Source organism: Drosophila mojavensis, unplaced genomic scaffold, assembly GCF_018153725.1.
Source record: "Drosophila mojavensis isolate 15081-1352.22 unplaced genomic scaffold, ASM1815372v1 contig_80, whole genome shotgun sequence".
Taxonomy (NCBI): Eukaryota; Metazoa; Arthropoda; class Insecta; order Diptera; family Drosophilidae; genus Drosophila; species Drosophila mojavensis.
Genome location: NW_025318906.1, coordinates 7803652 through 7831650, shown reverse-complemented (window position 1 = coordinate 7831650; position 27999 = coordinate 7803652). Strand labels below are relative to the sequence as shown.

The 27999-nt window shown below is 39.3% G+C and overlaps 5 protein-coding genes and 2 long non-coding RNA genes across 22 annotated transcripts; 4 read left to right on the top strand and 3 right to left on the bottom strand.

The window, feature by feature from the left end:
* The first annotated feature begins 129 nt into the window (after positions 1 to 129).
* LOC6579061 lies at positions 130 to 2112 on the top strand. The gene is made up of 5 exons (XM_002004922.4): positions 130 to 418; positions 478 to 628; positions 732 to 878; positions 941 to 1078; positions 1289 to 2112. The coding sequence occupies exons 1-5, from the start codon at positions 300 to 302 to the stop codon at positions 1463 to 1465; spliced, it is 732 nt and encodes a 243-aa protein (XP_002004958.2). The 5' UTR covers positions 130 to 299; the 3' UTR covers positions 1466 to 2112.
* LOC6579059 (chondroitin sulfate N-acetylgalactosaminyltransferase 1) lies at positions 1575 to 8823 on the top strand. 3 transcript variants are annotated; one of them, XM_044010464.1, is made up of 6 exons: positions 1575 to 1647; positions 3430 to 3546; positions 6603 to 7701; positions 7759 to 7910; positions 7971 to 8270; positions 8338 to 8823. In XM_044010464.1, exons 3-6 carry the CDS (start codon positions 6630 to 6632, stop codon positions 8470 to 8472), a joined length of 1659 nt encoding a protein of 552 aa, XP_043866399.1. In that variant the 5' UTR covers positions 1575 to 1647; positions 3430 to 3546; positions 6603 to 6629; the 3' UTR covers positions 8473 to 8823. The 3 variants fall into 3 exon arrangements, with proteins under 3 accessions (XP_043866399.1, XP_015018940.1, XP_043866398.1); XM_015163454.3 differs by having other exon boundaries at positions 1592 to 1660; XM_044010463.1 differs by lacking the exon at positions 1575 to 1647 and having other exon boundaries at positions 3332 to 3546.
* Positions 2237 to 6417, bottom strand: LOC6579060 (synaptobrevin). 8 transcript variants are annotated; one of them, XR_006357745.1, is made up of 6 exons: positions 6231 to 6417; positions 4866 to 4943; positions 4286 to 4623; positions 3066 to 3310; positions 2892 to 3010; positions 2411 to 2786 (listed from the first exon to the last, which is right to left on the bottom strand). XR_006357745.1 is itself a non-coding variant. In XM_002004921.4 (4 exons), exons 2-4 carry the CDS (start codon positions 4910 to 4912, stop codon positions 2713 to 2715), a joined length of 459 nt encoding a protein of 152 aa, XP_002004957.1. In that variant the 5' UTR covers positions 4913 to 4943; positions 6231 to 6416; the 3' UTR covers positions 2237 to 2712. The 8 variants fall into 8 exon arrangements, 4 of the variants coding, with proteins under 4 accessions (XP_002004957.1, XP_015018944.1, XP_015018943.1 ...); XR_006357747.1 differs by having other exon boundaries at positions 4286 to 4551; positions 4866 to 4938; positions 6231 to 6413; XR_006357746.1 differs by lacking the exon at positions 6231 to 6417 and adding an exon at positions 5812 to 5885 and having other exon boundaries at positions 4866 to 4938.
* A 522-nt stretch (positions 8824 to 9345) lies between the features above and the next one.
* On the top strand, positions 9346 to 14696 carry LOC6579058 (RNA-binding motif protein, X-linked-like-3). Of its 5 annotated transcripts, none has more exons than XM_044010832.1 (5): positions 9346 to 10578; positions 12496 to 13039; positions 13101 to 13209; positions 13506 to 13946; positions 14087 to 14236. In XM_044010832.1, exons 1-5 carry the CDS (start codon positions 10561 to 10563, stop codon positions 14142 to 14144), a joined length of 1170 nt encoding a protein of 389 aa, XP_043866767.1. In that variant the 5' UTR covers positions 9346 to 10560; the 3' UTR covers positions 14145 to 14236. The 5 variants fall into 5 exon arrangements, with proteins under 5 accessions (XP_043866767.1, XP_043866769.1, XP_043866768.1 ...); XM_032730569.2 differs by having other exon boundaries at positions 9349 to 10578; positions 13101 to 13167; positions 14113 to 14696; XM_032730568.2 differs by having other exon boundaries at positions 9349 to 10578; positions 14113 to 14696.
* LOC122757706 lies at positions 14507 to 15379 on the bottom strand. Its single transcript, XR_006357818.1, has 2 exons — positions 15257 to 15379; positions 14507 to 14675 (listed from the first exon to the last, which is right to left on the bottom strand). It is a non-coding gene; the product is annotated as an uncharacterized LOC122757706 (long non-coding RNA).
* An 897-nt stretch (positions 15380 to 16276) lies between these two features.
* Positions 16277 to 18228, bottom strand: LOC122757680. The gene is made up of 2 exons (XR_006357795.1): positions 17237 to 18228; positions 16277 to 17176 (listed from the first exon to the last, which is right to left on the bottom strand). It is a non-coding gene; the product is annotated as an uncharacterized LOC122757680 (long non-coding RNA).
* An 86-nt stretch (positions 18229 to 18314) lies between these two features.
* LOC6579057 lies at positions 18315 to 24962 on the top strand. Of its 3 annotated transcripts, XR_004364081.2 has the most exons (6): positions 20525 to 21448; positions 21534 to 21696; positions 23070 to 23373; positions 23437 to 24483; positions 24633 to 24733; positions 24841 to 24962. XR_004364081.2 is itself a non-coding variant. In XM_015163453.3 (4 exons), exons 1-4 carry the CDS (start codon positions 18330 to 18332, stop codon positions 24260 to 24262), a joined length of 1389 nt encoding a protein of 462 aa, XP_015018939.1. In that variant the 5' UTR covers positions 18315 to 18329; the 3' UTR covers positions 24263 to 24584. The 3 variants fall into 3 exon arrangements, 2 of the variants coding, with proteins under 2 accessions (XP_015018939.1, XP_002004954.1); XM_015163453.3 differs by lacking the exons at positions 20525 to 21448; positions 24633 to 24733; positions 24841 to 24962 and adding an exon at positions 18315 to 18425 and having other exon boundaries at positions 23437 to 24584; XM_002004918.4 differs by lacking the exons at positions 24633 to 24733; positions 24841 to 24962 and having other exon boundaries at positions 23437 to 24584.
* The last annotated feature ends 3037 nt before the right edge of the window (positions 24963 to 27999 follow it).

The following is a 27999-nucleotide window of genomic DNA, read 5'->3' as shown; positions in this document are numbered from 1 at the left end:
ACATAGACATAGTTCAATGCAGAGTTATATTGTTTCAGACATTAGAAGGTGTGGTAGTTAGATAAAGTGTGGCAAATTATAGATACGATGGATCTCATCAGGTTTGACTCCTGACAATTCTGTATATGTTTCAAGTATTCGGGGTATATCGTAGTCGGGCACTCTCGACATGTTTCATCTTGGCTGGCGTTTTCTTATCTGTTTAAATTTTGAATTTCTTGTTGGCGTTGAACTTAATACTAAAATTGGATAGTTGCTTTCAAAAATAAACAAAATTAAAATTAAAATATTATCCACAAATGGATATCAGTGAGAGTGCAGCTAAGATATCTGGCAAAAAAAAGCTGAAGAAAACGTATATTGTGACGATATTGATGCTGTTACTCGGCCAATTTCAGGTCATAATCGTAATGGAGATGTGAGCACGAGACTTGGTTTGATCAAATTTTCCTAATCTAATTCTAATGTCTCCTGCAGTGACCCACTGAAGCGGTTTCTCATGAAGCATTACTATGTGAGCTTGCTGCACTTTTTTGTCAGCTTCATATCGATACAGCTGTACGTGTTCTTCTATCACATTCTGGAGAGAAAAGCAAAATGGAAGCGTTTCGCGGCCGGAATCTGGACGGTAAGAAAAAGAGAGAAGTTAGAATAGACACATGATTAACACTTAGCAATACTAGTTCTGCTGCTCTATTTCTCTCTCTCTCTCTCTTTTTCTAACGGTATAGTACGAGGTAAACACCATTTCGATAATGAAGCCCGCTAAAGCAGCTCCCTATATTTGCCTCATCACATCCTGGGTGCTCACCTTCATTGTCATGGCCATCAGTGTGTTCTACGGCAATTGTGCCATCAAGCATAAACGTGGACTCTTCGTAACTACATCCAAGTATCTCTATATATATTAATACCATGTTGATTTCCCCCATTTTCACAGGTGTCACGCCACAATGTGATACGCTGGAGCGAGCGCATCTATGTGCTGACATGCTTTGGCATCATCATCTGTGCAGAAATGAAGCGCATCACTATTGAGTTTCCGGCGCTCCTTATTTATACCATCATATCAAATGTTGTAAGTGCCAGCCAAATCACTCTAACTCTTATATAAGTTTCGAATATTTTTAGTTGAGCCTATCTTACTATAAGATTATATCTAAAAATAAGTTTCAAGTTGATTCAAAGTTTTTGTTGCTAGATTTTTCTAAATTTAATGGTCGTCTAGTGTTATTTGGTTTATTGAAAATCCTATGCTGTATTCTCCCCATTCTTATCTTTGTTGCAGTTTGTAATTATATTTGCTGCCTCGATACGAAAGCCGAAATTTTATCAAGTTGACGAGGTCGCTGATCATATACTCATTGGACAGCTGTACTATCTGAACTTCTTTGCCCTCTACATGAGCTATGTGTGGACGACGGCAGCTGGCATCGAGTTGGCCAAATGGGATCTAACGTTCTGATAGCCATCCGTTCGGCTGGCTGACTAGTTGGCAGTGTTGCCATTTCCACATTGATACAGCGCATGCGCCTCGAAAAGGTCTCAACAACAGCTGTTGCACAAACACGCCTACACACACACACACACGCACAAACTTTGCTTCCATTTAGTTCAGGAACGACGTTGTAAATGCAAATTGGAAAGGTTTTGTTGCCTGGTGCTGATTGCATTTGTTTTTCCTCCCAGAGGACGAGGATTCATCGAAATCCTCGCGTTCTGTTTAAAATTGATTTGTGCATCAGATTTTAAGCTTCCGTTCGTTACGCATTTGCAACCCGATTATTACAGGATTTTTTCTCGTTCTCGTCCGCGTATCAGTGTGTTTTGGGGTCGTCCTTGTCGTAGTTTTTCGTTGCTTAAAATCGATAACAACAAAAAATGAAACATAGAAACGGTTTTCAGTGCCTAAATAAAACATTTGTTACAAAGATTTTGTAGATTGAATATGTAAATATTATTTCACGTCAATTTGTGTACAAAATGTTCGCGCGATTCATTCAAGCAAATTTCTGTCGCACACACGAGTACAATAACAACGAAATTATATCAAATACATGCCATTTCATATAGAAGTGTAATTACAAATATATAAATATATATATAAATTTATGTGTATAAGTGTATAATAGATCTATACAGATACATATATATATCCATAAATATATATAATAGCCATATAAAAAGTGTGATTGTGTGCGTGTGAACGTGTATGTGTGTGTGTGGCTTTAAGTTATAAACAATTTTCTTTTTGTAATACATGTGCTAAGTGCCTTAGACTTAGCTAGGCTAAACGTGTAAACAGTTAACATTCAATTTGTGCCGATGTAAGCGACTGCTTAATGGATAAAGGAAAACTAACACACACACAGCCACAGACATACGCAACACCTGTGCGTTGTTGTTGTTGTTGTTACACAAATTTGTTACAATACATATGTGTGATTTTTTTTTTTACATTTAAGATTAAAATGTTTATAAATAACAATCTGTGTTAAGTGTTTTATGTTGGTTTCATTCTTTTTTTTTTGCAATTTTTGTTTTTGTTATTTGTTTTAGACACAGTTTTCATTGTGTTAAATTGAATTGAATTGTTGCGCTTAAGGCCAATGCGAAGAAGGCAGCAGCAAGTCCTCTATCAGAAATTGCCACACAGTTGCTGTTCGTTGTCTTCGATTCCAGGATGCTTGTGCTTGCTTGTTGGGGTTCCATCTAATGGGGTGCCTCGGTCACGGATTTTGTGACATGATCGCTGCTGCTGCTGCTGCCGGAGGGCAAAGCGCATACTGTAAAAATGTCAGGCAAAAGAAACGGGTTGATTAGGGCATAGAACTTCAGTTAGACACTGAGCTGCTGCTGCTGCTGCTGCTGCTGCTGTTGTCTCCGCTTACATTCTCACACATAGTGTATGTATATTTACAGTTACAGCTACAGTTATGCTGGGCAAAGTCCATAGCTCTTAAAATTAACTACACACGATTGTTTAGCAAAGTAATCTTTCGCTTAGCATCTAGGCAAATAAAGAGCTAATTAGCACATGGAGCACAGGCAACGAATTGTTTTACCTTTTTTGCTTAAACTAAAATTTTGTTCTACATACACACACACACACACATATGGATGAGCTGTGTGTGCACATGTATATATACATATATATATGTATATGTGTTTCTAAATACGTGTAGCTGATGTTGTTGATAGCCTTAGAATTATGCGTATGTATTGGATTAAGCGCAACAAGTTGCCCTGCTGCATATTATTTTTGCTTTTGCTTTAACTTTTTCTTTTGTTTATCAATTGTAAATCGACACTGCAAGTAAATAAAAGTGGAACATTGTTGATAAGTTGGCATTCGATGGGGGTTAGTTGTGTGCCGTATAGTGCAAACGCCGGTTAAATCGAGTGAAATATATAAATATATAACTTCAGCCATCACCCAGACAGACAAACTTTAAATAGAGAGGAGCAAATTGATATCTCTTGAATAAGCGGCCCACAGACAGGTGACAAATGTGTGATAAGAACAATTCATAGCCAATTCCAGAGGTGAGTGCATATCGTATATACTATATTATAAACTATTTGTAAGGATATCGTATTATGACTTATAATATTCTAATGAGTCTCTGGCAAAAAGATGAGAGTACGCCTAAACTGACAGACTATGTAGTGCGTATTGAAACAGATAAACATGGGGCCAAGCAACTTCTTATCAAGACTGTACATGCAATAAATGTACAATTGTGTTTGCATAGAAACAAATTATTAAATACAATATGATATCAGAGAACCCTACTCTTTACCCATTATATAAGTCTGCATATATATAAACCTTTCACAAATTATTAAATATATACATTTTTATATCGAACTCAATTTCTAAGCAAACGGAAGACACAAGTGAAGCTAAGTTTAGGCATATGAATACATATATACATTTTTGTGTTAAAGCGAACTCTACTTCTAGACATGTTTCCCTCTCTATATAGTATATAAATGCTTTATAAATTAGGTGATAACAATGCAATGTGTAGGTGATAACAATTATGTGCTTATGTATACAACTTAAATATAAATCTGAGTAAAATGCAGGCATAAGTTGGTCAGTTAAAAGCTATTTTAAGCGTACATTAAACCTTTCCATTTAACTTAATATTAAAATACAGATGTGAAGCATTATTACAAAGCAGCTCAAAGCCAATTAGTTTCTTTTTTAAGCAGTAGATTGATTATAGAGCATTGTGCGCAAAGCATAAGCATGCAATTTCAGATCGATAGGTCTTACCTATTATAATGATCAGCAAGACGACGGCAATGACGCCGAGAATGATCATCATCTTCATGTTGGCCCACCATTGTTTGCGCTTCAGTTTGCCCGCCTGCTGTTCGAACTGTGAGGCGCCCTGCTCTAGCTGATCGGCTCGCTCGCCCAGCTCCGATAGTTTCTGATCACGTTCGAGCACCTTCTCGACATTGACGCGCATTATGCCCACCACTTCGTCCACTTTGGCCTGTGTCTGCTGCAGGCGTTTCTGTGCAGCATTGTTGTTGCTGTTGGCCGGGTCGTTGTAGATGTTGTAGTTGGATGACGATGCATTCGGCGGCGGCGGAAGTATGGGAAAACTGTATAATATTATATATGTGGTGGCAGGCGAAGCAATATTGCGATAAAGTGCCACGCACGAATGCCATGCCCTGACGATTCGATTGGAATGCATTAACCATAATTGGATGCTATGACATCAGAGCTACGTAGTCGGCTTAGAGGGTCTGGCATTTGTGCGTTGCGCTTCTCAATTTTAATTTCAATTGTCCGTGCTGGGGCTCGTCGAGCTCTGAATCCAGCTTTTGGACGGTTTACTTACTCATTGTTGTTGGAACCGGAAGGTGCGGGCGCCTCGTTATTCTCCATCTTTGTGCTCGCTTAAAATGTGCTTTCTGCGCTGCGAAATAACGAATAATGAGCAAATATTAAACAGAGCATTCTTTGTTTAAAATTGAGAGCATTGTAATCGATTGATTGACTACTATATACCCTAGCTAATTGGTGGATTGCTTAATTAGCTTTAGAAACAAATTTATATACGAGGCATACTACATTACATTCTTTAAGTCTGAGTCAGATGGTAGAAAAAAATTCAATTCATGTAAGGAAATGAGAAAGTGACAGAGATTGGAATAGAGTTTATGGTGATTCAAGGTCTTTCAGCTGAATACAAGCTAAATCGCAACTTATAGAAAGTAAATAGATTACATACAAAATAAAAACTAATTTATTAGAAATTTGATTAGAGAGTAGATTCTCCTATATTTGTATTTACATATGTATTTTGATAAATAATATATTCTTTACCATCTGAAATAGCAACTCAGCTTGTTAAGCGATAATTGCGTTTCTATTATATAAAATAATATGACGAGAGTTAGTTGTTAGTTTCAACTGAAAGGTCTAAGAGTTCGTTGCGCTTAATTAGTTATACTCTGTATAGGGGAATATAGAGTATAGCCGCTCTAGTTCGAACACATATTTAATGGTATAAGGAAAATAAATAAAATGCATAATTAATATTCATTCAACCCATTTATAAAGGGGCACAGCGTATATTAATAAATTGTATACATTGAGAATTTCCGCGATTCTCAAGATACGAATCAATTAATTGCGGTGAGCGCAGATATACACAAATATACAAAATCACTCAAACACACATACACACACTCGCATTCTCTCATACACGCACGCAAATCAAGAGCTGCACACACTTAAAATCTACGATTAACAAAGTTAAACACACACACATACACACGCACCGAGTCACAGTATACACAAACACAAAACTACATTGACAAGTAGAAGTACATCTTATCTCTGCAATATTTTGTCCAGTACGAAATGAATCATAGAATTTCCGAACTTGGGCTAGCACAAAAATAGGGATGAGGGACAAGCGGCTAAAATGCTGCTTGGTCACACTCCTGAGAACTATTTACTGTTCACAATAAAAATAATGTTAATTTGAGTTGAATGCTTTCACTGCAATTAATGAAATGCATTAAGCTGACCCCCTGAACCGTGACTCTTCACACTGACGCACCAAACAGTGACAGAAGTGCCACCTCTAAGAGCACCAAAAAACTTGTTGCTCGTTGAATTTTTCGCAGCCGCCTGCCAACGCACAATATTTACATTGCGCTGTCGGCCTCGCCCTATTTAGCCCAAGTACACTCACCTGGAATACGTTTTTGGTGCGTTTGTACAGCTGTTTTTGGTCCGTTTGAAAGTTTGATATTTCTCGGATTTTAATTTTCTTTTGATTTTGATTAATAGAAAATCAGTAAGGCAACGTTGTGTTTTGCTTGACAATTTTTACAGGCTGTTAATGAAAAAATGGTGCTTGTTGCTGGTTGCCGAACAGAAATGTAATCAACAGTGCGTTCGACATCGACGCATTTTTGAGCAGTCGTAACAGGTCATGTAAATAGCAGCACTGTTATGAATAACATTGCGCTAAGCTCCGACGCACTTTTGAGTAATTTTTGACAGTCTGGCAGCACTGTCATCATTTAATTGGCGAATAATTTGAACTTTATAAATATTTCAGCAATGATTGCCAAATGTAACATGGAAAATGCATAACTCACTGGCCTCCAAGTTGCTAGTGCGACTACTGTTGCTTTTTGCGCTAGTAACTGTTATTTCGATTGTGATTCTATCAAAATGGGGCTTCGATGAGCTGACCTCGCAGACGGACAAAGATTCACCGCCAAATCCCAGCGAGACAAATGGCTACACCTATGCACTGAGCTCGCGGGATGCAGAAATAGAGCGTCTCAAGCACGAGGTGCTCACGCTACGTGCTCAACTGGTGCTGCTGCAGAGCAATCGCAGCAACAATGGGCTGGCAGGCCGGTTGCCCTTGCAAGGCAGCGGTTACTTCTCCTCCTCCGTGTCCGCCTCCTCGTCTGTCAACAACAGCAGCAGCAGCAATAATAGTAACTCGCATCTACATCAGTCAGACACCACAATCGCCTCTCTGACGCACCACTATGACTGTAGCAGCTATATACGCAAACAGGTGGGCGCCGCTGAGATACTGCACGGGCTGCCTCTCAACAATGAGTATGAGATGATACCCTTCAATCACTTCACCTTCACGCGCGTCTATCCCATTGATCTGGGCCTGGGCAAACGTGTCGTGGAGAAGCCCATTGGCTATAGGCGTCGCGATCTCTTGGAGGCTGTCAACAAGGCCCTCGAGAGCCTCAATCGCAATCATACGGCGCGTGCCAGAGCCAAAGGACTCCCAGTCAGCGAGCTGGGCCGTTACACGCTGGATGACTTTGTCGAAGGCATTTACCGCACGGAGCCCACGACGGGCAGCCAGTACGAGCTGTACTTCCAGAGCATCAAGCATCAGACAACTGTTGTGCGCAAAGCGCTCATCATGCGACCCTTTGCTCCGCTGCAGACGGTGCAGCTGTCCGAGGTGCCCGCCAGCCCCACTATACATGTCATCGTGCCACTCGCTGGACGCCTGCGCAGCTTTCGCAGCTTTGTGCAGATGCTGAACAAACTGGCAGATCAGCGACTGCATCTCATCGTCGTCTACTTTGGCGAGGCGGGTCTTAAGGAGGCGCAGCTGATTGCAGGCGGTGCTAAGCGCGTGCAGCTCGTGGCCTTGAACGAGACATTCAGCCGGGGTGAGTGGCAGCTACAAGGATATCTCTTAGACAACCCACTAATTACTCTCTTTACAGCCAAGGCCTTGCGACTGGGCGCCGAGCACATTCAGCCAGAGGCAGCAAAGGCAATGCAGCAGGATGCGTTGCTCTTCATGTGCGATGTGGACATTGTGTTCACAGCCAAATTTCTGGAGCGCTGTCGCTGGAACACGGCGCCCGGCAAGAAGGTGAGTGGAAGTAGAGAATAGAGTAGAAAGTGAATTTCATTAACTAGTCTCCACTTGAAGGTCTACTATCCCGTGGTATTTAGCCTCTACAATCCGCACGTTGTCTACACGCTGCAAGGCAAGGCGCTGCCCAGCGAGGAGGAGCAGCTGGTCATCTCCAGAGATACGGGCTTCTGGCGTGACTTTGGCTACGGCATGACCTGTCAATACCGCTCGGATTTCCTACAAATACGCGGCTTTGACGAGGAAATCGTTGGCTGGGGCGGTGAGGACGTGATGCTCTATCGCAAATACGTTCGATCGAAAATTAAGATCGTAAGGGCAACAGATCCGGGCATCTTTCATCGCTGGCACACAAAGGTGAGTGGGATGGAGTAGCCCCCTTGCCAAACCAATGCTAAGTGATATTTGTGATTTGCTCTTCCAGATCTGCACGGGCTCGCTGAGCGCGGATCAGTATCGTGCCTGCATACGTTCGCGTGCATTGAATGAGGCATCGCATGCCCAGTTGGGTTTTCTGGCCTTTCGGGACGAGATTGCCGCCGCAATGGCCCACTCGTGATATCCTTAAGGGCATTCAGGCCTCTGTCTACCATATAGTTAGCCACAAAGTGACAATAACTTGTATTTAGCCAATCGTTGAACTAGCATAATTGTTGAATCTGTTTCTTAGATGCCTAGACAATTAACTAATACTTAAACTTAACTTTACTCTGTAAACGTCTGCGTAATCGTATGACGAATTGTTCTTCCATGAAGCAAACTAGATGCAATCTTAAACAGCAACAACAACAACAACAAAACACAAACAAACGAGAAATACAAACCAAACATATTTAGCATATTGTATCATATACCTATATATATATATATATACATATAAACTGCGTCTGCTCGCATTAGATAAACAAAATTAAATCGTTTAATTAAACTTGTCGCCGTTGTAAATTTTATAGATGCGCGGACTTATGCGAGTTGAGCTGAGTTGAGTGAATGCCAACGACCTCCATTTGGGGTTCAGTGCACATGCAGACGACGTAGCAGAAGAAGAAGAAGCAGAAGATGACGTCGCCAAACAGCCACAGGAGCAGCTGTGGGCTTTTACTTCACTGTAGCGTAAAGTTCAAATGATATTTTTACTAGACTCGTAATGCTGCTCTAGCCGAGAGCATTCCAGCTATCACAATCTCTTTGTTGAGCTTAGACATGGAAGTTGAGTATTTTATTTGGATTATTTTTGTAGAATATATAGCTTATATAGACATATCTATCTATAATTATTTTTTGTGTAATCTGAGGTAGTCTAAAAATGTTAGATAAATGAAGGAAATTAATAAAAAAAATAAATATTAATTTATTTACAAAAAATTTTATGCATATATTTTATGTAAATTTACTTTATTTTAAGTAATATTACTGTTATTACCTCGTAAATTATGATTTTTTAGGTTTCTTTCTGTCTCTTTGGTATTATCTTTTCATGTCTCTTGACTCCTTCCTACTCCGCATTTTTGTCCTTTACCTATTCTCATTTTTCTTGTGTCTGTTTCTTCCCTTATGTTACCCTCTCTTCATAATTTATTTATGTAGCTTCTCATCCCATATATTTCCTCTTATTCTGCCTTTTTCTATAGCCAACTCGTTAAGCTCATCTCAATCTCTCTCATTAAAATATCGCCGCTCTATGCAATTCTCATTCAGTATATTCTTCATTATTTATGATAATAAGAGCATGCAGCAGTGTCATCTGTAAGTCTACTACATATATTAAGTGATTCCATCCGGTGGTCTTGTTAAGCTTTGTGCCTAAACCCTTTTCATGGTCACGGTCTTGGGTTATGTAAGAGCCGAAAAATGAATTTGAATCTAGCGCAATTAGCAAATGCTAATTTCACGCCTTTAATCCAAGATTTATCCAGTCGATGTGAGTCAGAGACTTGGAAGGAATTCGCGTTGGCCATTACGCAATGCACGAGAAACAGCAACGAGGTGTATTAATTAGCCGCCAAAAAATAATGACAGGTAGGTGGGTGCGCAACAAAACATCCTCCTGTCATTCTACGAATGCCAAACTGACCATGAAAACCACGAAAACTGATTCACAATGCCGACTCTGTGTCGATTCCCATTCAGGCTGGCTTTTGGCCCGCACCCAAGGTGTTGTTGCAGGTGAAGTGACAAAACGGCGCCACAGCCGCACTCACACACACACAATCGCAGCCACAGCCACAGCCACAGTCGCAGCCACAGCCCCAGCTCCAACGAAATGCCAACACCTCAACCACGAATACCAGGGCTTATTTAGATCTACATAGAGCATAGCCCCCGCCACCCGCCAGCTCCACATCTCGCTTCAGTGCGTCTCTCTGTGTGAGTTTTTCGAGTTCGGTTTCGGCTTTGGTTCTAGCTCCAACGAATTTCAAATAAATACCCGTGCCACAGGGCTGAGCAGCACATTCGTGGTTTCAATTCTGTTGCCAGCGACACGTTAAGCAATACACACACACACACACATATAAATCATCTGTTCGAGAGCGCGCCAGGATTTGGGAGCTCAGCTCTCTAAAGATTTAGTACACCACGTGGCCAAGTAAATAGAAAAACATTTGTGCAAGTGATAAAGTGAACCAAAAATAAACATAATAACAAAATGCATGTGCTGCAATTGGTGAGTTTTAAAATATTTGAGAAATATTAAAAGAACTAAACTTGTGAAGTAAAACAGTCTAAAAATATTTACAAGTTAATACTACAATAATATGTAGTTTTTGATAGAAAATTAAAAAATATTTATTAAAATATTTGCAAAATTTATAAATGATCCAAAAAGTTGTTAGTCCTTAAGCATCAATATTTGGTCAATATAACAATATTATAAAAAAAAAATTATGTATAAATATAACAAAATTAAATACAAAATAATTTAAATTTAAAAATACATACATAAAGTAGAAACAAATTTTTATTGTTCGATAATTATTATTAAAAAATATACCAGATTTTTTATATGTTGATTATTATTATTATTATTTTTGTTCATAATGCCAAGCAAGGAATATAAATTTACCAAATTATTTAAAATAATTAATTTTGTTTTATTTTTTGTTTTTTATTAATAATAACGATAGTAAGAATAATGAAATTAAGTAGATGAAATGTATTATGGAAACCGGAGACAGGCTTTGTTTTTATAAGTTTTGAATTTTTATTAGAAATTCTGTCTTAATTAGATAATTATATCTGAGCAATAAAATCTTTTATACAAGAGAGGAGCGATATGAAAATTGTAAAATCTAATTTTTACACAACCAAACATATAGAAAGAATTAAAGCTCCAACCGAGACTAATAGAAGCAAAATAAAACAGATAATTTTTATGCCCTGAACCCATTGAAAATAAAAAATCTGGGTAAAATTATTATTAATCTAAACTAAATAGAACTATACAGAGTTAGCTCAGGTAAGCCGATACAGACACAACTAAGAATTTAGAACTTGTTAAATTTGTTAAATTATGTCAATCTATAGTTTACAGACGCACAGAGTCTAATCATCACAGAGACTATATAGAATTTAGAGCTCGTCTACAGATAACTCCAAATCGTAGGTCACTTCAGTAGTCGTTATATGAGCATATCGTTGACCTACGCGTTGTGCAATGAGTTTGCAAAGAACTCACGCATAACTGTTGCTCTATGATGTAATATGTACAGAAATTCCATGGAATATTATGTAAATGGCATATTAATGTTAAAGTCCCTGCCAAAAATATGCTGACCGTTAATAGTTAGTAGAAAATTCGTATACATATATATAATATATGTATATAATTATTCTAATAAAGAGTGCACACAAGTCACGAACTCGAGATTCAGCGATTGGCCAGTTTTGATTTTTTTGTTTTTGTTTAATATTTTTTATTTTTGGTTAAAGCCAACCCCGCCAAGCGGAAGTTGTTCCTGATGCTTGACTAACAAAGCGTAGCGGAGCAGCTCGCCAGCATATATTCATGATTAACTCTTTTAGAGAGTGAGAGAGAGGGAGATATTGAGACAGAGAGAGGGCAAAGTGGACAAGTGAACTTTATGATTCCAGCCATGAATGAAAATAAAATGATGTCAATGCTATTTTATGAATATATGAATATGAGTTTTGGGCTGTGCGCTTTAATTAGTATAGTTCCATCTATTATTATTACTTGAACTTCTATGAGTATGTGGGAGGTGTCGGCTGCCATTTGAGCCCTAATCTATGCTCTATTATTGCATAATCGAAGCTAGCTGGCCAGAGCTACAGACAGCCAAACTCGCTCGCTCGCTCGCTCGTACCGTCCATTGATCATATTTCACGCTCACTGCGGACGAGTGTCCATATTTTTAATGATGATAATGACGCTGCTGATGATTTCTACACATATGGCTTTGTATTTCGAGCAGCACTTTGGCAGTACTTTCGTCAATTATGATTGGAGGCTGAGGGCTTTGGCCCAGTTGGTCGCTGGACTGTGAAATCTATCCATAAACAATCAGCTAATGATCACGCAACTTCAAACTCTCAACTGTGAACTCTTTCGACTCTTTTGCAGCTGCTCTGCCTGGCCGTTGTCTGTGTCCAGGCGTCGTCGCGTGGACCTGAGGCGCGCAGTGCCACGCCCACTGCCAATGACAGACGGGTGACAGCGGGCTCTGCCGGAGTCCTGGACTCTGTGCTACGCGGCAATGGCAAGAGTCGCCAATCTCGCTGCGTGCGCTGCTATGAGGATCGCTACTACAGCGCCGATCGTTATGGCGGCGGGGATCGCTATGGAGGCGGGGATCGCTATGGCGGCGGGGATCGCTATGGCAGCAGCGATCGCTATGGCGGTGGCTACTCGAGTCGCAGTGGCGATGATCCGCGCAGCTCCTGGTACTACTATGACCGTTACGAGGATCGCGGTAGAGATCGCGACTCGGATAGATACTATGGGCGCGATGATCGCTATTCGCCACGCACCTACGATCGCTACGAAGGCAGAGGATACGACGATTACTATAGGCGAGGCTCTTCGGGCTATGATCGCGGCTCGGGCTACGGTTACTCTGGCTACGACAGCCGAGATCGTTACTATGGCGATCGTGACAGTTCGCGCGGTGCGTAGCGATGCAGCTTCGGTTAAGTTCAGCTCTGATTTTTAATCAATTCTATTTGCAGATCGGTATTATGATCGTTCACGTACCAGCTATGACAGATACGATCCCTACGATCGCTACTATTCAAGGTATGATTTTCGCAACTATCGTCCATGGGATGAGACCTACAGGTATCGCTATCCTGCTCTACTACTCTTATTTCCTTGTTTACGTTTTGATTCCATTTTTTGTTGTGTTGTCAAATCTAACGCTCTTGCTCTCTTGCTTACATACAACAACAACACCACAACAACAACAACAACAACAACAACACGATCAACAACAACGTTAACCAAACACACAAAACACCACAACAACATGAACTCTGGATACTCTACGCCAAATACGATTATGTGGATTTAATTGCACTTGAACCTCACCCACTCTCCTGTTCTGTACCACTTGTAATCTGCACCCACGCACTCAGAGGCCAGTCGGGCTTCGATAATTCAGGCCGTGGCTATTATTTCGCTAGGGATGACGACGATCGTCGCTCCGGCGCTCTGCCTGTCCACGATCGCGAGCGCGGCCAATCGTCCGGCTCTGCCCCGCCCTGCGGCCACCTGATCAGCAACTGTCCGTACGGTGATCGCGGCGGCACCAAGGTCTCCTCCTCGGCCATCGACAGCGACGGCTATCGTGGCGGCCACACCACAGTCATGGGCAAGCCCAGTGGCCAGGGCGGCTGGACATATCTGGGCGATCAGGACAAGCCGAGCCCAATGGGCGGCAGCCATAGCGGTGGTGGTGGTGGTGTTGGTGGTGGTGGAGGTGCTGCTGGTGCTGGCAGTGGCAGCTCAGCGGGCGGTGCGAGCAGCAGCAGCTCAGGCGGCGGCGGCGGTCGTGATAGAGAGCGTGATCCACAGAGGTAAGTTGCAGTGGGTGCAGAGTGGCCACAGCTGAATAACTCTTCGTACCTCACCCACTCTCCTCGATCGTTTTCGTTTACTTGAGTAGATGATTAGTAGCATGCGATGCTGTGCGGAACTGTAAAAATCATTAAGATAGGCTTGCTCTCTTGTCGCCCCTTGTAGCTCTTCCTATGGTGGCCGACCACGCCCTCTAGGCGGCAGTTATCTTTTCGACCGGGACAGCAATGCGGTCCCCGAGAGCCCGACCGATCCAGCCGGCTCAAATGGTGATGGTGGTGGTAATGGTAGCGCCCAAATGCCAGCAGCTGCGGCCCAAACGGCGGCCAAGCCCAGCGAGTCCCAGGCCGATCCCGGCCAGGACACGCAGACGAAGGCAGCGCAGCAGTGACTGCAACGCAGCAGCCGCCTTGTAGGCATGGCTTAACATAATCTCTATCTATTTATGTGTCTAATTCCTAAGCTACAATTATAAAGTATTTATGCCCACGACTTTGCAACTTGCTCAATAAACAATTCAAAAGATTCTCAAAAATGTATGATAATAAAACACAAGATATATATGTATATTGGAAGTACAGTTTATTCATAAAATAGTAAATGCTGGCGGCGTTAAGCGCCCAGGACTTATGAATTACAGTAAAGAGAAGCCCAAATTGAAACGATTGGGTATTTAATTAGAGCTAAGTATAAAAGTGAATATTTTGGGCCGGAAGCGAAATGAAAAACTGAAATTTAAAAATATATAAGAAAGTAAATAAAATAAATAAGAGTAAATAAAATAACGAAATTATAATACTAAACAAATACAAACTAAACAAAATTAAAAAGTAGCAAACAAAATTATAAATAAATAAATATAATTATTTTTGAAATCAAAAATGTTTAAAATTAAAAACTAAATAATAAAATTAAACAGATATAAAAAAAAAAATATAACATGAAATAAATATAAACTAAATAAAGTGCAGAGATAAGATAACATAAAAAATAAGCTAATAAAAATTAAACAATTTGTAAATATTAAAGATAAATGAGAAGGAAGGAATAAAATATAAAATAAATATTAATAAATAATAAAATATAATAAAAATAAATAATAAAGATAAATGAAAAGGAATAAATAAAAAAAAAATATATAATGAAATATGTAAAATTAATGAATTTATCTAAGAAAACCAACATAAAATTAAATTTAAAAAAAAAAAAAAAAAAAACTATAGAAAACTACAAAAAATGAATAATCAAATATGACAAAAATATAAAAAATAGACACAAAAAAGAAAACATAAAAAATAAATAAACTTACCAGTTATCTTTTGTAAGTCTTTGAGAACTAAGAAATCTATATTCAAACCAAAAAATTAATAATATATATAAAAGAAGATAAGCAACAAGAAATACAATTCAATTAAATTAAATTAGGAATATAAGGAAAACGAAAATTAAAAAATAAAATTTAGAAAGTAAAAAAAAAAAATATATATATTTTTAATATTTAAAATTAAAATATAAAAGTATACATAAGAAATAATTTCTGATATAATAAATATGATGAAAAAAATATGTAAAAATCAAAAACCTAAAAAAAAAATTAAATTAAATAAAACTACAAAATTAATAATTATACAAACAATAATAAAAAAATAAAAATTAAATGATTTAATTTTTTAATAAACAATAAAAAAGTTAAAAATTAATTTATATAATTAATTTATATAAAATAAAAATATTAAGAAGAATTATAATCAAAAATGTAAGTGTAAAATAAAGAAGTAATAATTAAATACTGAAAAAAAATTAAAATAAAATATAGAAAAATGAATATTTGAACTTACCAAATTAAAAGATTTAAGTAACTGAATTCAAAAAATTTTTAACAGACAAAATAAAATGTGGAAATAAAAAACTTACCAATTGAAAATGTTGGAGTAACCAAAAACGACAGCAAATTAATAAATTGTAAATTAAAAACTTACCAAATTAAAATTGTAAATAAATGAAAAATTAAATGAAAACCTAAAAATTGAAAATGAAAACGAAACCCTTTTTTGAACGAACTTAAATCAATAACAAATTCATTTTTATAACAAAAACACGCCTGATATTGGCAATATAGATCGTTAAAAATTTCACGATTTTACATAGTTTACTTTTTTTTTTTAATTTTTTAGGATTACTAATTTTATATCTTTTTGTTTGCTTTTTTTTTTTTTTGTTTAGAAATTTTTAACAAGCATATTGTTACACCAACAAATTTATAGCTTTTATAACGAAAAAACAGCAACAAAACTGAAGAAGAAAATGAAACTAAAAAGGCACAAAAAAATTGAAGTGCAAGTGGAAGATATTGTCGTAATGCCTCTCTCTGATTAAAATGTATATTTAAGATATAGTTTTTTTTTAAAGATGATTAATGTTGGTTATGGTGGATATAAGCAACAAGTAAATGATCCAAGCTTCATTGCCAGCAATTCTCCAGATGCGATGTTTAATCTTTAAAGATGGTTTTTCTGGTTGTAGCTTGCGCTACGTTAGTTTGTAAGTAGATGAAATTCCATTTATATTGAAGTGATCCGTTTGTGAACTATCTGAATTTTCAGTTTCCGAAAATTGTAGTAAGTTGTGGAGATTTTAGTTGATTATTTGTTTATATATTTTATTTTCGGTATTTTCCTGAAGATTCCTGAAGATTCTTGATTGTGGTTGTATGTGTATATTTATTTTTTTATTTTTAAAAATTCAGATATGTTGTAGAATATTCCGGAAATTTCTGATAAAAATGGTCTTTTCTTAGTTTTTGTTGTAATTTGTTGAATATTTGTATTATGTATAAATATATATAAGTATATATTATATATTCTTGTATATTATTATTTGCATTGCTTTTGCAGCGTTAGTATGTTGAACAGTTTTATTGGTCTTGTTGAAGAAATTCTTTTATATGGTCCAGACATTTCTTTGCTATCTTTTGATCAACAATTTGTTTAAATTTGTAATATTTTTTCATTCATTTCCAGGGATTATGTAGTAAATTCCAAATTTTTTTATATCTCGCAGAAGACTTATACATTTGTCTAATGGGGTTTCTTGATTATTTGTTTAATTTTCTTGCATTTTCTTTGCGGCGATCTTTTTGTATAAATTCTACAAATTTGTATTGTCAACATTGTTAAAGAATTTCTTCATATTGATTATCTCTTCTTCAATCGCCTTTAATTTCGCGCAGCTATAGTTAAATTTGCTTTATTAATACAAGACCCACCTCAAAGCCATTATATGTACTCACAGTATTTGCGATCACATGCAACTAGTGTTTAACTGTACTTGGAAGGGCATCTCAAACTGGTTTAGTTTTAAACTGTACTTTAGAGACACTCAACTTGGGTTAGCCGCCACCAACAGATGGTGGCGGCCCAGCGTTAATTCACTGTATAAAAGAACTTTTTTTTTCGATTTAAAACTTTTGTTCTTCACTTTGTAAAACTCCAGAGAGAACTGTGCCGCCGCATGGATCTGTGCGAGTATTTATAGCTGAGCTGAAGTAAACAACCACCACGAAATGCAATAAAGGTTCCGCTCAACAATTGAAAATACTTTCGCACGCAGGCGTGCCCCGTTTTGCCGATGGCCTGCGTGCCGTTAGGTCATAACAACGGAGGAGGGTTCAAGAAATACACATGTGTGTGTATGCTATATAGGGGAATGCATTGAAATGGTAATGTTTATGCTGGTATTCGAGATCCCTCGAGTCGTTAAGTGGTTGTGCTGGTGGTGGGTAAATGCCACCACCACCACAAGACATGCACACGCACAAGATCTATGAGCAGTTGGGGTGCCTGAGAACTGGGAACTGGGAGCTGGGAACTCGAGCAACCAGTTGATATCGTTTCACAGTGCCTATAAATCAGTCAAGATTTACACGAATTAGTTATCCTCGGAGCAAACTTCGAGATCTCCTTAACTTTCTCACGCTTGACTATGCGAACTAGAAACTGTGAAGGGTCGAGTTCGTTTTTTGGCAAGTTTTTAGGGTGCAGTAGATAGTAGGGTTGACATTTGGCTACCGGTGGGCAAGCGACTGACTTTTATGCTGGTTGCCCATGGCGAGTAGCTACTGTAGCATGCGGGTCAAACAGTGGGCTTCGCCGTGCAACCGAGCAGCTGCCTAGCTGCCCAGCTGCCTACAAGCAATCGATACTAAGGTACGACATTATTAAATAAATTCGTTGAATCGAATGCTACTTTAACGATAAGCAAACTCTTATCAGCATACGAATGTGATAACACGCCCAATTTCATATTTAACCCAACCTGTTAACCAGTTCTCAATTGCCCGTCCACCGGTTGTGATCGCCAAGTGATTTTTGTATTTTCGGAGAATGTTTCGGCTGTCGTATCGACCGAGAGTGCAACACGTTTTATGCCTTATGATATTTATTTATTTATATTTACTCTTGGAGCACTTTATACTTCAAGTGAGTGCTTCAATTGACATATATTTGATAGAGAAAATATTATCGACCATCTCTCTCACTCTCTCGCTGCATGACAACGAATATTTAAAAATAATTTTTTATGTTTAATGAAATGAAAAATTAATTGAAATGAATCGAAGCAAAATGCTTTTCTTATGGAATTAAAAGAAAATGAAAGAAGGCAAATAAACTGTTTAGCAGAGACAGCTCCAAAGCCAAAAGCAAAAGCAAAAGGAAAGAACGTGGAAAACATTCAACTGCGGTCACTGCACAGTGGGCAAAGTGCTCATAAAACGTGTGCGTGTGTGCTTTTGGTAGTAGAATAAAATAAATATATAACAGATTAAAGAAATTCAGATAATAAAGTCGATTTATAAAAATTAAAAATAATGAAAAAAAAAAAAATTAAAAATAAAAATTAGTAATAATAAAAATGAAAGAAAAACAAAAAATATATAAAGTTTTAAAAATTAACGAATGCTCGGACAAACAAGATATTGCGCAACACTGATATACTCTATTCATTTTCGTGAATGAGCATAAGAAAAAATTTTGCAATTACTATTAAAAAAAAATTAAATACTTAATACAAAGAATAATAATGAAAAATTATTTATAACAAAATAATATAATTTAATATATTTTGGCATATCTAAACCAAGTCAAAAACCACTGTGACACTTGGCATTGATAAACAACCATATTAAATTTGTTCAAAAATCTTTTATATATGTACATAAGTATGCATACATATCACAAATATATACAGATATATATGTATATCATATAATAATTATTTTCTTTTGGACAGCGTAGACAAATGAAATGTTTTGGATTGTATATTTGAGATATATGTTGAATTTGCAGTTAAAAATAGTTTAAATTTATACACATATACACATACATACATATGTGTGTGTATGTGTATATATTTTTGCAGTCAGTGGGACACTCAAATGGAGAAACAAAACACACAATTTATAAAGTCGACTCATGTTAAAGTGAAGTGCGTTTACAAGCCACCTCATACACACACACACGCACACACACACACATATAGAAACACCCACTCACACACACACGCAGCTACACACAGTAATAGGAAAAGCTATGTCGACGCTGACGCCGACTGCGCCGCCGACGTTTGCCGCCTGCTGATGACGCGGCGACAGCATTGCGAACGGCGCCAGTTTCATGCGAAACGTACGTTGATTAACTTGTTGCATACGCGTCGCCCGAGTCCTGCTCCAGACACTTGTTGTTGTGTCGCTTGCTGTGTGTGTGTGTGTCAGTGTGTGTCTGTGTGCGTGGGTGCCATAATCATTTGCGTATTGCGGGCGCCACTAAACGTCCGTCCTGCTGCTCCTGCTGCTGCTGCTGCTGCTGCTGCTGCTCTAGTCTCGATTCCTGCGGCGTGGCGCAACCACAAACAAAGCACTCGCAAAAATAACTCACTTAATTGAAATACGCGTTCTGATTCAATAATTACTAATTGCCATGCGACTAATGACACGAGCCGAAAGTGCGTGCAGAATCATTATGAATTAATGAATTATGAATTAAGCGAGGAAATGAAAAAAATTAAATATTAAATATGAAACAGAAAATCATTCGAAAAAATCATACCAAAAATTAAATTAAAGCTAAAATAAATAAACATTTTATATTGTGATTAATTTTGAATTAATTTATGTAGTAATCGAAACAAAGATAAATTAAAGTCTTAACTCTCTTTTCTATGTGGAGCGTTTAGGAATTTTTAGAATATCCTCACATTTAAAGAAAATATTTGTCAGTTTTTATTCACACTTTAAATAAAGTTTATAAAATAAAAATTATTAATTTAAATTCAAAAATTTTCCCATATATTTTAGAACTTCTTTTTAAAGTATTTTTTATTGATTTTTTATAAACAATTTCTAATATATCTAACCTTTTGAAAGTAGGCAAACAAAATTGCCTATTTTTTTTTTTTAATTTGCAAAATTTTTTCATATTTTTCTGAGATAGCTTCAATTTATGGACTTTATTACCCAACACTGTTTCAAGCTCCTGCTTCACAGTTTAACAAATGGTGCCCAATTTTACGGCACTTTTAGTTCCCATTTTCCATGTTGCCCCAAAAAAACTTTTCCCTTGAATTGCTTTATTTTTAATGAGTTTTTTTCGTTCGATTTTCCTAATTCTATTTCTTTGAGTGTTTTGGCTCAATTATTTTTATGAGTGTAGCAGACTAGCTAGAGAGGGCCAAGGAGGTCGGGCGCGTGGGGCAGCCGTCGATGATGACACTGAAAGACGCGCTGCTTTTGCTTTGAGCTAGCCCTAGCCCCGCCCCTGCCCCTGTCCCCGCCTCTGCCCCTGCTCACCACCCGTCCCACCGCATGTTATCGTTAATCGATGGTCGCCCATCAACAAAACTGAAAGCAAACAAGCAACAGGAGACGCTTTTGGGGTTGGCTGCGCTGTCAACGTTGCCGTTGCGGTCGACGTCGACTTTGAACAAATATATAAATATATATATTATCAGCAGCAGCAGCAGCAGCGGCAGCAGCAGCAGCAGAAGCAACAGCGCAGCAGAGGCGAGCGTGCTGTGGCGACTCCTAAACAGCATGACACTTGTAGTCACAAGTAGGCAGCTTGGCGCACTAGTCGCATAACTGTAATTCACACCTGGACACTGGCCGCACGTATCCTGTGCTCAATAGGAAGAAGCCTGTTCGCTAGGCACTTCTCTCCAGCTGCTGCTGCTGCTACGGCTGCGTGCGTCGCTCTCAAGGTCGCGCGTCGTCGTCGTCGTCGTCGCGTCGCGTCGGTCTAATAAAATAATTCAATTAAAAATAAGCAAAATACGTCGCAGCCAAAAACATATAGCTATATCGGATATATATATACAATATATATAAAATTTGTTTAAAATGCTGGCGGCCCAAGAGAATCGTTTTCAATATGTTTACTTTACGCTCTCCGGCTTGGTCGCCTGCATCATGCTCATTCTCTTCTATATCTCAATGCGCACAACCATTGTGAGTGCCTGTGTGTGTGTGTTTCGAGCTTGTGTGCGTGTGTGTGTGTTAAGTGTACTTCATCTTTGCTCATTTGCCATTGCAGAATGAACGCCTGCGCGATGATCTCAAGCAGATGCAGCGCCAATTGCTCTACCCAAAGCCCAATCCGCACTGGAACTACAACAACAGCTGGCGGCGCATTGGCAATGCCTCGCTACGGCATGAAATATACTCGGCATATTTCGATGCACGCACGGATATAGTGGGTGAGTCGACACTTTGAGAGCAAAGCAGATAATGTAATATATTAAAAGTGAAAGAAGTGTTCTAAAATATTTCATAAAATTGCAAGAAATGAAGTTAATATTGGAAATTGAATCAGTATTATTATTGTTGTAATTGAAGACCTATCAAAAATTGACTAGACTAATCATTCGCTTCTCGGATAGATATGAAATCTATCAACTTCTAAAATTCCTCTAAAATTAACAAAAAAAAAAAAAAAAAAATAATTTATCCACAAAGTTAATACAAATATTAAAAAGATAATCAAATGACATTCAGTAGGTCACTTCTACTATATATATAGTCACAGCAGCGCACTCCGACTATATTTAATGGCTGCTGCTGAACTTAAACTTGATTTGAAAGCAACTTTTGCTGATTCACATCAAGCCAAAAACGAGAATAAATCTGCCAAATTATTAGCCAAAAAAGGATGTAAAGAAGAAGCAGACGAAAACTTTCTAACTTTTATAGAAGTGCAAAAGGTCGTCAACATTAATTGGAGTATTATTCTTCACTCAGTTCAGTTTTTTCCCCTTCTTCTGCCAGAAACTTCGCACTAGAGAGTGTGTAAATATGTAAATTTGAGTTTATAAATAATAGAGAAACAAAACACTCATTTATCATCATAATAAAATCAAATTATTTTGCTGACTGCGAAACTGCGAAAATTTAAATGTGTGAATTAGTTAAAGAGGAGAAGTGGAGCTTGGTCTGGGGAGTAGCTTTAAGCTGAGCGGAAAAGCGTTGGCCTAATAGAAAGAAATATATATGTGCATATATATCTGAGGACAGGAATATTTGGAGTATTCTCTATATGCTTTAATACAAATATATGTAAAGACCTCAGAGTATTGTTTGTTTAGATTTCCAGCTATTGCTTAAGCTCATTTTTCCCACCCTCAAAAGACTTTTTCCTACTAAACGATATCTATGCTATTCGGTCTTTCTAATATTTAAGCTCTTTCTAGATCATTTTCCTTCTCTCAATATTCACTCACTGCAAATATGTATTCAAATGGCATCACTCTACCATTTACTAAGCTGTTCAAGTCTTGCTTATGTTCCTCTCTCTCTCTCTCTCACTAGTTTACATCACTCTCAATGCTTTACAGTCATTGTGTGAGTCAGAGTTAGGGGTCGTTCCTCCTCATTCTCCATCTCTATATATACAATAAATACTCACTAAGCCCTTCCCTCCATCTACTCTCCTCTCTACGCTGTTTAGTCTTGATTAATCAGCTTCAATATGCCTCTCACTTTCACAAACCCTTTTTAAAGTTTTATTCCATGACTCTCTACACCCTAACTTACTCCTGAAACTCATCTTACTGCCCTCTCATTCGTTTCACAGGCCGCGTTCGCCTGGATGAGGAGATCACCATTGGTTCGCTGCGAGTTTTCGCCATTCTGCCAGAGCGACTGCGCGACTCGCAGATCAGCTGCATCGTGCGCTTCGCGGACTTCAGCAGCTATGAGATTGTGGCCGAGGAGGCGGGCGCCATGCACGACGTGCACAACAACAGCTTCGCCGCCTGGAGCATCATGTGTCCGTTGCACGTGGCCAAGAGCTCGCCCGTGCAGCTGCCGCAGGCCGTGGCACTGAGCTACGCCTCCAATCGGCTGAGTCATCTCAGTCCCAGCTACGTGCAGATCAGGTGAGTTGGCTCGATCGGGAGTATATAGTCTGCTGCTGCTGCTAATCGAGTTCTCCTTGCCAGCTATCCGCGGAACATGTCCGAGCTGTTTGCCAAGTCGCGTGCCACGATTTCCGTGTGCGTCGGACCCATCCAGGAGAACTACTCAAATGTGCTGCGCCTGGTCGAGTTCGTGGAGATGTATCGGCTGCAGGGCGCGACGCACTTCTACTTCTACTACGTGGAGGCCAGCGAGGAGGTGCGTCGCGTGCTGGAGCACTATCGGCTGCGGGGCCTGGCCGATGTCTTCGAGTGGAACGTGCAGTCGCATCTGCAGGATCTGCACTACGCCGGGATTGTGGCGCAGTTCAACGACTGCGTCTATCGCGCCAATGTCGTGGACAACTATCGCTATGCGGCAGTCGTTGACCTGGACGAGGTGCTGATGCCCCTCAAGCACAACTCCCTGGCGGACTATCTGCGTCAGTGCGACGAGGGGCGCAGCTCGGGCTTCGTCTTTCGCAACGTGTTCTTCTACCGCAAGGACAGCAACGACACCTTCAATGCGCCCGCCCACGTCATGAACCGGCTGCTCTACACCCAGTCGAAGGTGCGCCGCACCCTGGAGGTGCTGCCCGCCTACATCAGGAGCAAAGTCGTCGTCAACACGCGCGGCATTGTCGAGATGGGCAACCACCAGGTGTACCGCTCCGCGCCGGGCTACGTCGATCACATCGTGCACCAGACGGTCGGGCTGCTCTTCCACTATCGCGACAAGTGCATCAACTGCAAAATGGTGCTCATTGTGGACTATACGGCGCGGCGCTTTGGCTCGCTGCTCTTCGATCGCGTCGACGCCACATGCCTCGAGGTCTTCATGGAGCGAAATGGCATCTGCCAGCTGGCGTAGCCCCAACTGTGCCTTATCACCAATTGCCGTTAACGCCCCCAATGGAAGAGCGCCGAGTGTTGAGTGCTGCGAATCAGCGGAGCGCAGCTGATGTCCAGTCTGGAGTCAACTCTTGCAGTCGCAACATGCTTAAGTTCTGTTCGCTGCGTCGCGGGCAATCGAAGCCGACGTCGACGTCGCCAGCGGCGCCGCCTCTGCCCGCCAAACGTGTGTCCAAAAGTGTATGGCAAAATGTTGTGCTTAAGCTAGTCTAAAACAAACAAATCAAATGTGCTTTAAGTTATTTAAAATATAAATATATACTATATATTTATAATATATATACGTAATTGTATGAAAATTGAAATTGTTTTCGCTTTGGCCTTTGCAGTCGTCGCTGCGCCTGCAGGATGTCGCCTTGAGCGATGCGCAGCTGTTAAGTGTGCTCAAGGCGCAGCGTGCGCGCGGCCCTTTAATATTGGCGCTCAGCAGGTGAGCCACAATTAACAATTAACAACTAACAACCAACAACAACAGCTGCAACAGCCCACAGCAGCAACGAATCGAAATCGCATTTGCTTAATTTAATGAGCTTTCAGTGCACAAACAACAGCAACGAAAATTGTGGAACCGGAAACGGAAGTGGCGTCTTGCCAGCATTGTGGCACGCCATATTCGACTCGCAAAACTCAAGCAGAGCAAAATGGCAGCACAGCAACACCAACAGCAACAACAGCAACAACAACAGCAGCCACACTAACAGCAGCTGCAGCAGGTAAGCTAGCGTAGGCCTAACAGCACACTAACAGAGTTTAAGCGAGCACTAACAGTGTTGTCCATAGCGCACTAACAGAGATCTGTTCAAGTTAACAGCATGGCCTTTAACATTTTATGTGCTGCGTTTTGATTGCTTCTCTTTTGCATACGTTTTAGCTCCTACTAACTGTGTGTTGCACTATAGTTAGTTAGAGTAAGTAAAGTCCTAGATGTTAAGGCTCTGGAGTTCTATTAGAATATAAATAATGAAAATATATACATATAGTATACGAGCAGCAAACGTAGCGTTGCCCGGCTCACATTTTCTGTTAACGCTTGAAATGACTCATTAATATTATTTATGCAAGGCTAGATTAAGCATAATAATTTATATGAAATATATAGAAAATTACAATTGTAGTCCCAAATCTTGTAATATAAGATAAAATGTATATTAACATACTTAAAATTTTTCATTTTATTCTTTTTAAAACTTAAAACTTTAATACAAACATCGAATGCATGCCTCGCAGCTTCAAGTAGATCACAATTGACAACAATTGACGGTATCGCAGCGGGCAACTGATATCCCGGTGACTGCATTTGTTATCCTTCACTGTCCTTTGGATTGTCAGTCAATTGACAGGCACTCGGACAGCAGGTACTGCACTAGTCAAGTCCTGTCCAGTGACGCGACGCGACGAGTGAGCTCATTATTAACAACTGAAGAGCCCTAACTAGCCGTTTACCTTTCTCTCTCTCTCTCTCTCTCTCTCTCACTCTCCCTCTCTGTCAATAATGTCATTAAGCGGTTGCTGTTCACTCCTACTCCTGTTTACCTCCTCTCTCTCTCTCTCTCTCTCTCTTTCTGTATTGTCAACAATGTCAGAAAGCTGCTCACTCTGGCGTTCTTCCTCTTACCCTAATCCTACGTGTTGCCAGCGAACATTTCAGCGCATAAACGAAAACAAACCATAAAAAAAAAAACAACTATATATTCGTATACATGTATAACAAAAGCTGAAAAACAGAAAAACTATGCAACACTCGGCTCGCTGGGGCAATAATAATAACTGTCGTCTGTCTATATGCTGTGTCTGACCCCGAGACCCCTTTCATGTGCCATGTGTGCTCAGTTGCTTAGGCACGGGCACTGGCGCAATTGCAGAGGAAAATAAGGAGGGGGAGTGCGGGTGGGGGGTGGGGCACATAGGGGAACACGCCCCTGCCGCTGTCGCTGACTGTTGGAGCTTGACGCGTCAACTTGTGGCATTATGTGAATGAGCGAGAAACGTGGAGGAGCGGAGACCAAAGCGCCTAAAGCCGGCAACAGGCAAATTTCAATGCCACTTAAACAAGCCAATGAATGGGGTATATTGGGCTGTTGTAATAAGTGGAATGTGTAGGATATTTATATTTGTGAATATAATTTACAATTATAATTTATAATTTAATAATTTTACATAAACTAAATAAGCTGAAGTGAAATTTAAATTCTTCAAGTTTCTTTCACTGTAAACTACGAGGCCTATTCTGAAAGTACTAGAAAACTAGTTGCATGTAATGGGTAAGTTTAGGTAGAATCCACGCTGTACAACTTTTTAACTATTTAAGCTCATTCGCGAGGGTATTTTGTGTAATTTTCCAAAGAATTAGCGCCGATCGATTTAGTTCTAAGCAAACGGAAATAAGTTTAGCTAAAAGCCGATAATATATCTAATATATGACAGTATTGCTTATCTAAAGCACATAAAACGTAATATACGCAAATTGGCCAGTCTATAAAACAGAATGTAGATAAAGTTTGAGGGCGAGTCAGAAATTCGACGGGAAATCGAAGTAATGAAGAATTCTTGGTATATTAAAAAAAAAAGTGAGTCGTTTGCTTGCGTTATTAAAGTTCTCGTTAAATGGAGGTTAGGAACTTTGATAAAAAAATATATGAACAAAAATATATTATAAATTAAATAAATAATAGAGCGTAAAAAATATTTGTAGTTCAGAAATTTCGTAGAATTTTTGCTCTTGAATGCAAGCAAAAAAGCTTGATCAAAAACATATATTATTTATATAATTTAAATTAATTATTTTATATAATTTACAAAATATTATATTACAAAATATATATATTTAATTTAATAAAATCATATACATTTAGTTAGTTCAAACATTTCTCCAACTACTTGCAATCAAAACTTCTCGTACAGCCCGTGCAGCTGGCAGCACCACCCACTATATGCCAATCGTTGTCATCATTCTCCGCTCACTCCACATCATGCGCGAGTTTAAGCTGCAAGCCTGGTGCCCCTAAACCAGATGCGCACATGTACGAGTGCGACGGCGACTGCGTATGCGTTTGTATGTGTGTGTGTGTTTGAGTTTGTGTGTGAGTACTTGCGCTCATATGTGCGTGTGTGCTGTTTGTTTGGGCTCTTTTGTTTGGCTTGGACAGCGCAGCCCGTTGATTCTGGACAGTCGAGAATGATGGGGAGAGACAAACAGGCACACACACACACACACACACACACGTGTCCCCCTTCATCGCATATTGGGCTTTGGCTCCGCACCCTTTTTGTGTCGTGTGTGCATCTGTGTGTGAATTTATGCATACAAATTGGAAAATATATATCGGATCTGTGGTTCGTGCCCGCCAAGCGCAGAGCGCGTCGAAACTAACAACAACAACAGCGACAACACAACAACAACAAAACACAAACAAATCGTCAACAAGTCACGCCAAAAGCCAAAGCTGAAGCCGGCTTCAACGCTGCTCCCAGAGACGGCAGAGACTCGAGCCCATAGCACCCACCACGTTCGCTGACGTCGCAGTCAGCGCTGGCAGCAACAAGTCAGCGACAGGCTGAGCACAGTGGCACAAATTCAATTTGTGCAGTGCATCAAATAATACATAGTCAAATGAATGCAAATGGGCAAGGGATGAAGCAATAGAGAGAGCGAAAGTGAGATAAGACAAAGTGAAAAAGTATGACAATTATTAATTT

Coding starts and splice junctions, on each gene's coding strand:
- LOC6579061 (XM_002004922.4), top strand. CDS start 300: ATGGATATCAGTGAGAGTGCAGCTAAGATATCTGGCAAAAAAAAGCTG. Junction 879..940: donor AGCATAAACGTGGACTCTTC/GTAACTACATCC, acceptor CCATTTTCACAG/GTGTCACGCCACAATGTGAT. Junction 1,079..1,288: donor ATACCATCATATCAAATGTT/GTAAGTGCCAGC, acceptor TCTTTGTTGCAG/TTTGTAATTATATTTGCTGC.
- LOC6579060 (XM_002004921.4), bottom strand. CDS start 4,912: ATGGAGAATAACGAGGCGCCCGCACCTTCCGGTTCCAACAACAATGA. Junction 4,624..4,865: donor TCCGGTTCCAACAACAATGA/GTAAGTAAACCG, acceptor AATATTATACAG/TTTTCCCATACTTCCGCCGC. Junction 2,787..4,285: donor CTTGCTGATCATTATAATAG/GTAAGACCTATC, acceptor ACATTTTTACAG/TATGCGCTTTGCCCTCCGGC.
- LOC6579059 (XM_044010464.1), top strand. CDS start 6,630: ATGCATAACTCACTGGCCTCCAAGTTGCTAGTGCGACTACTGTTGCTT. Junction 7,911..7,970: donor ACACGGCGCCCGGCAAGAAG/GTGAGTGGAAGT, acceptor CTCCACTTGAAG/GTCTACTATCCCGTGGTATT. Junction 8,271..8,337: donor TTCATCGCTGGCACACAAAG/GTGAGTGGGATG, acceptor TTGCTCTTCCAG/ATCTGCACGGGCTCGCTGAG.
- LOC6579058 (XM_032730568.2), top strand. Junction 13,210..13,505: donor CCATGGGATGAGACCTACAG/GTATCGCTATCC, acceptor CCACGCACTCAG/AGGCCAGTCGGGCTTCGATA. Junction 13,947..14,112: donor AGAGAGCGTGATCCACAGAG/GTAAGTTGCAGT, acceptor CGCCCCTTGTAG/CTCTTCCTATGGTGGCCGAC.
- LOC6579057 (XM_002004918.4), top strand. CDS start 21,341: ATGCTGGCGGCCCAAGAGAATCGTTTTCAATATGTTTACTTTACGCTC. Junction 21,449..21,533: donor TCTCAATGCGCACAACCATT/GTGAGTGCCTGT, acceptor TTGCCATTGCAG/AATGAACGCCTGCGCGATGA. Junction 23,374..23,436: donor CCCAGCTACGTGCAGATCAG/GTGAGTTGGCTC, acceptor TCTCCTTGCCAG/CTATCCGCGGAACATGTCCG.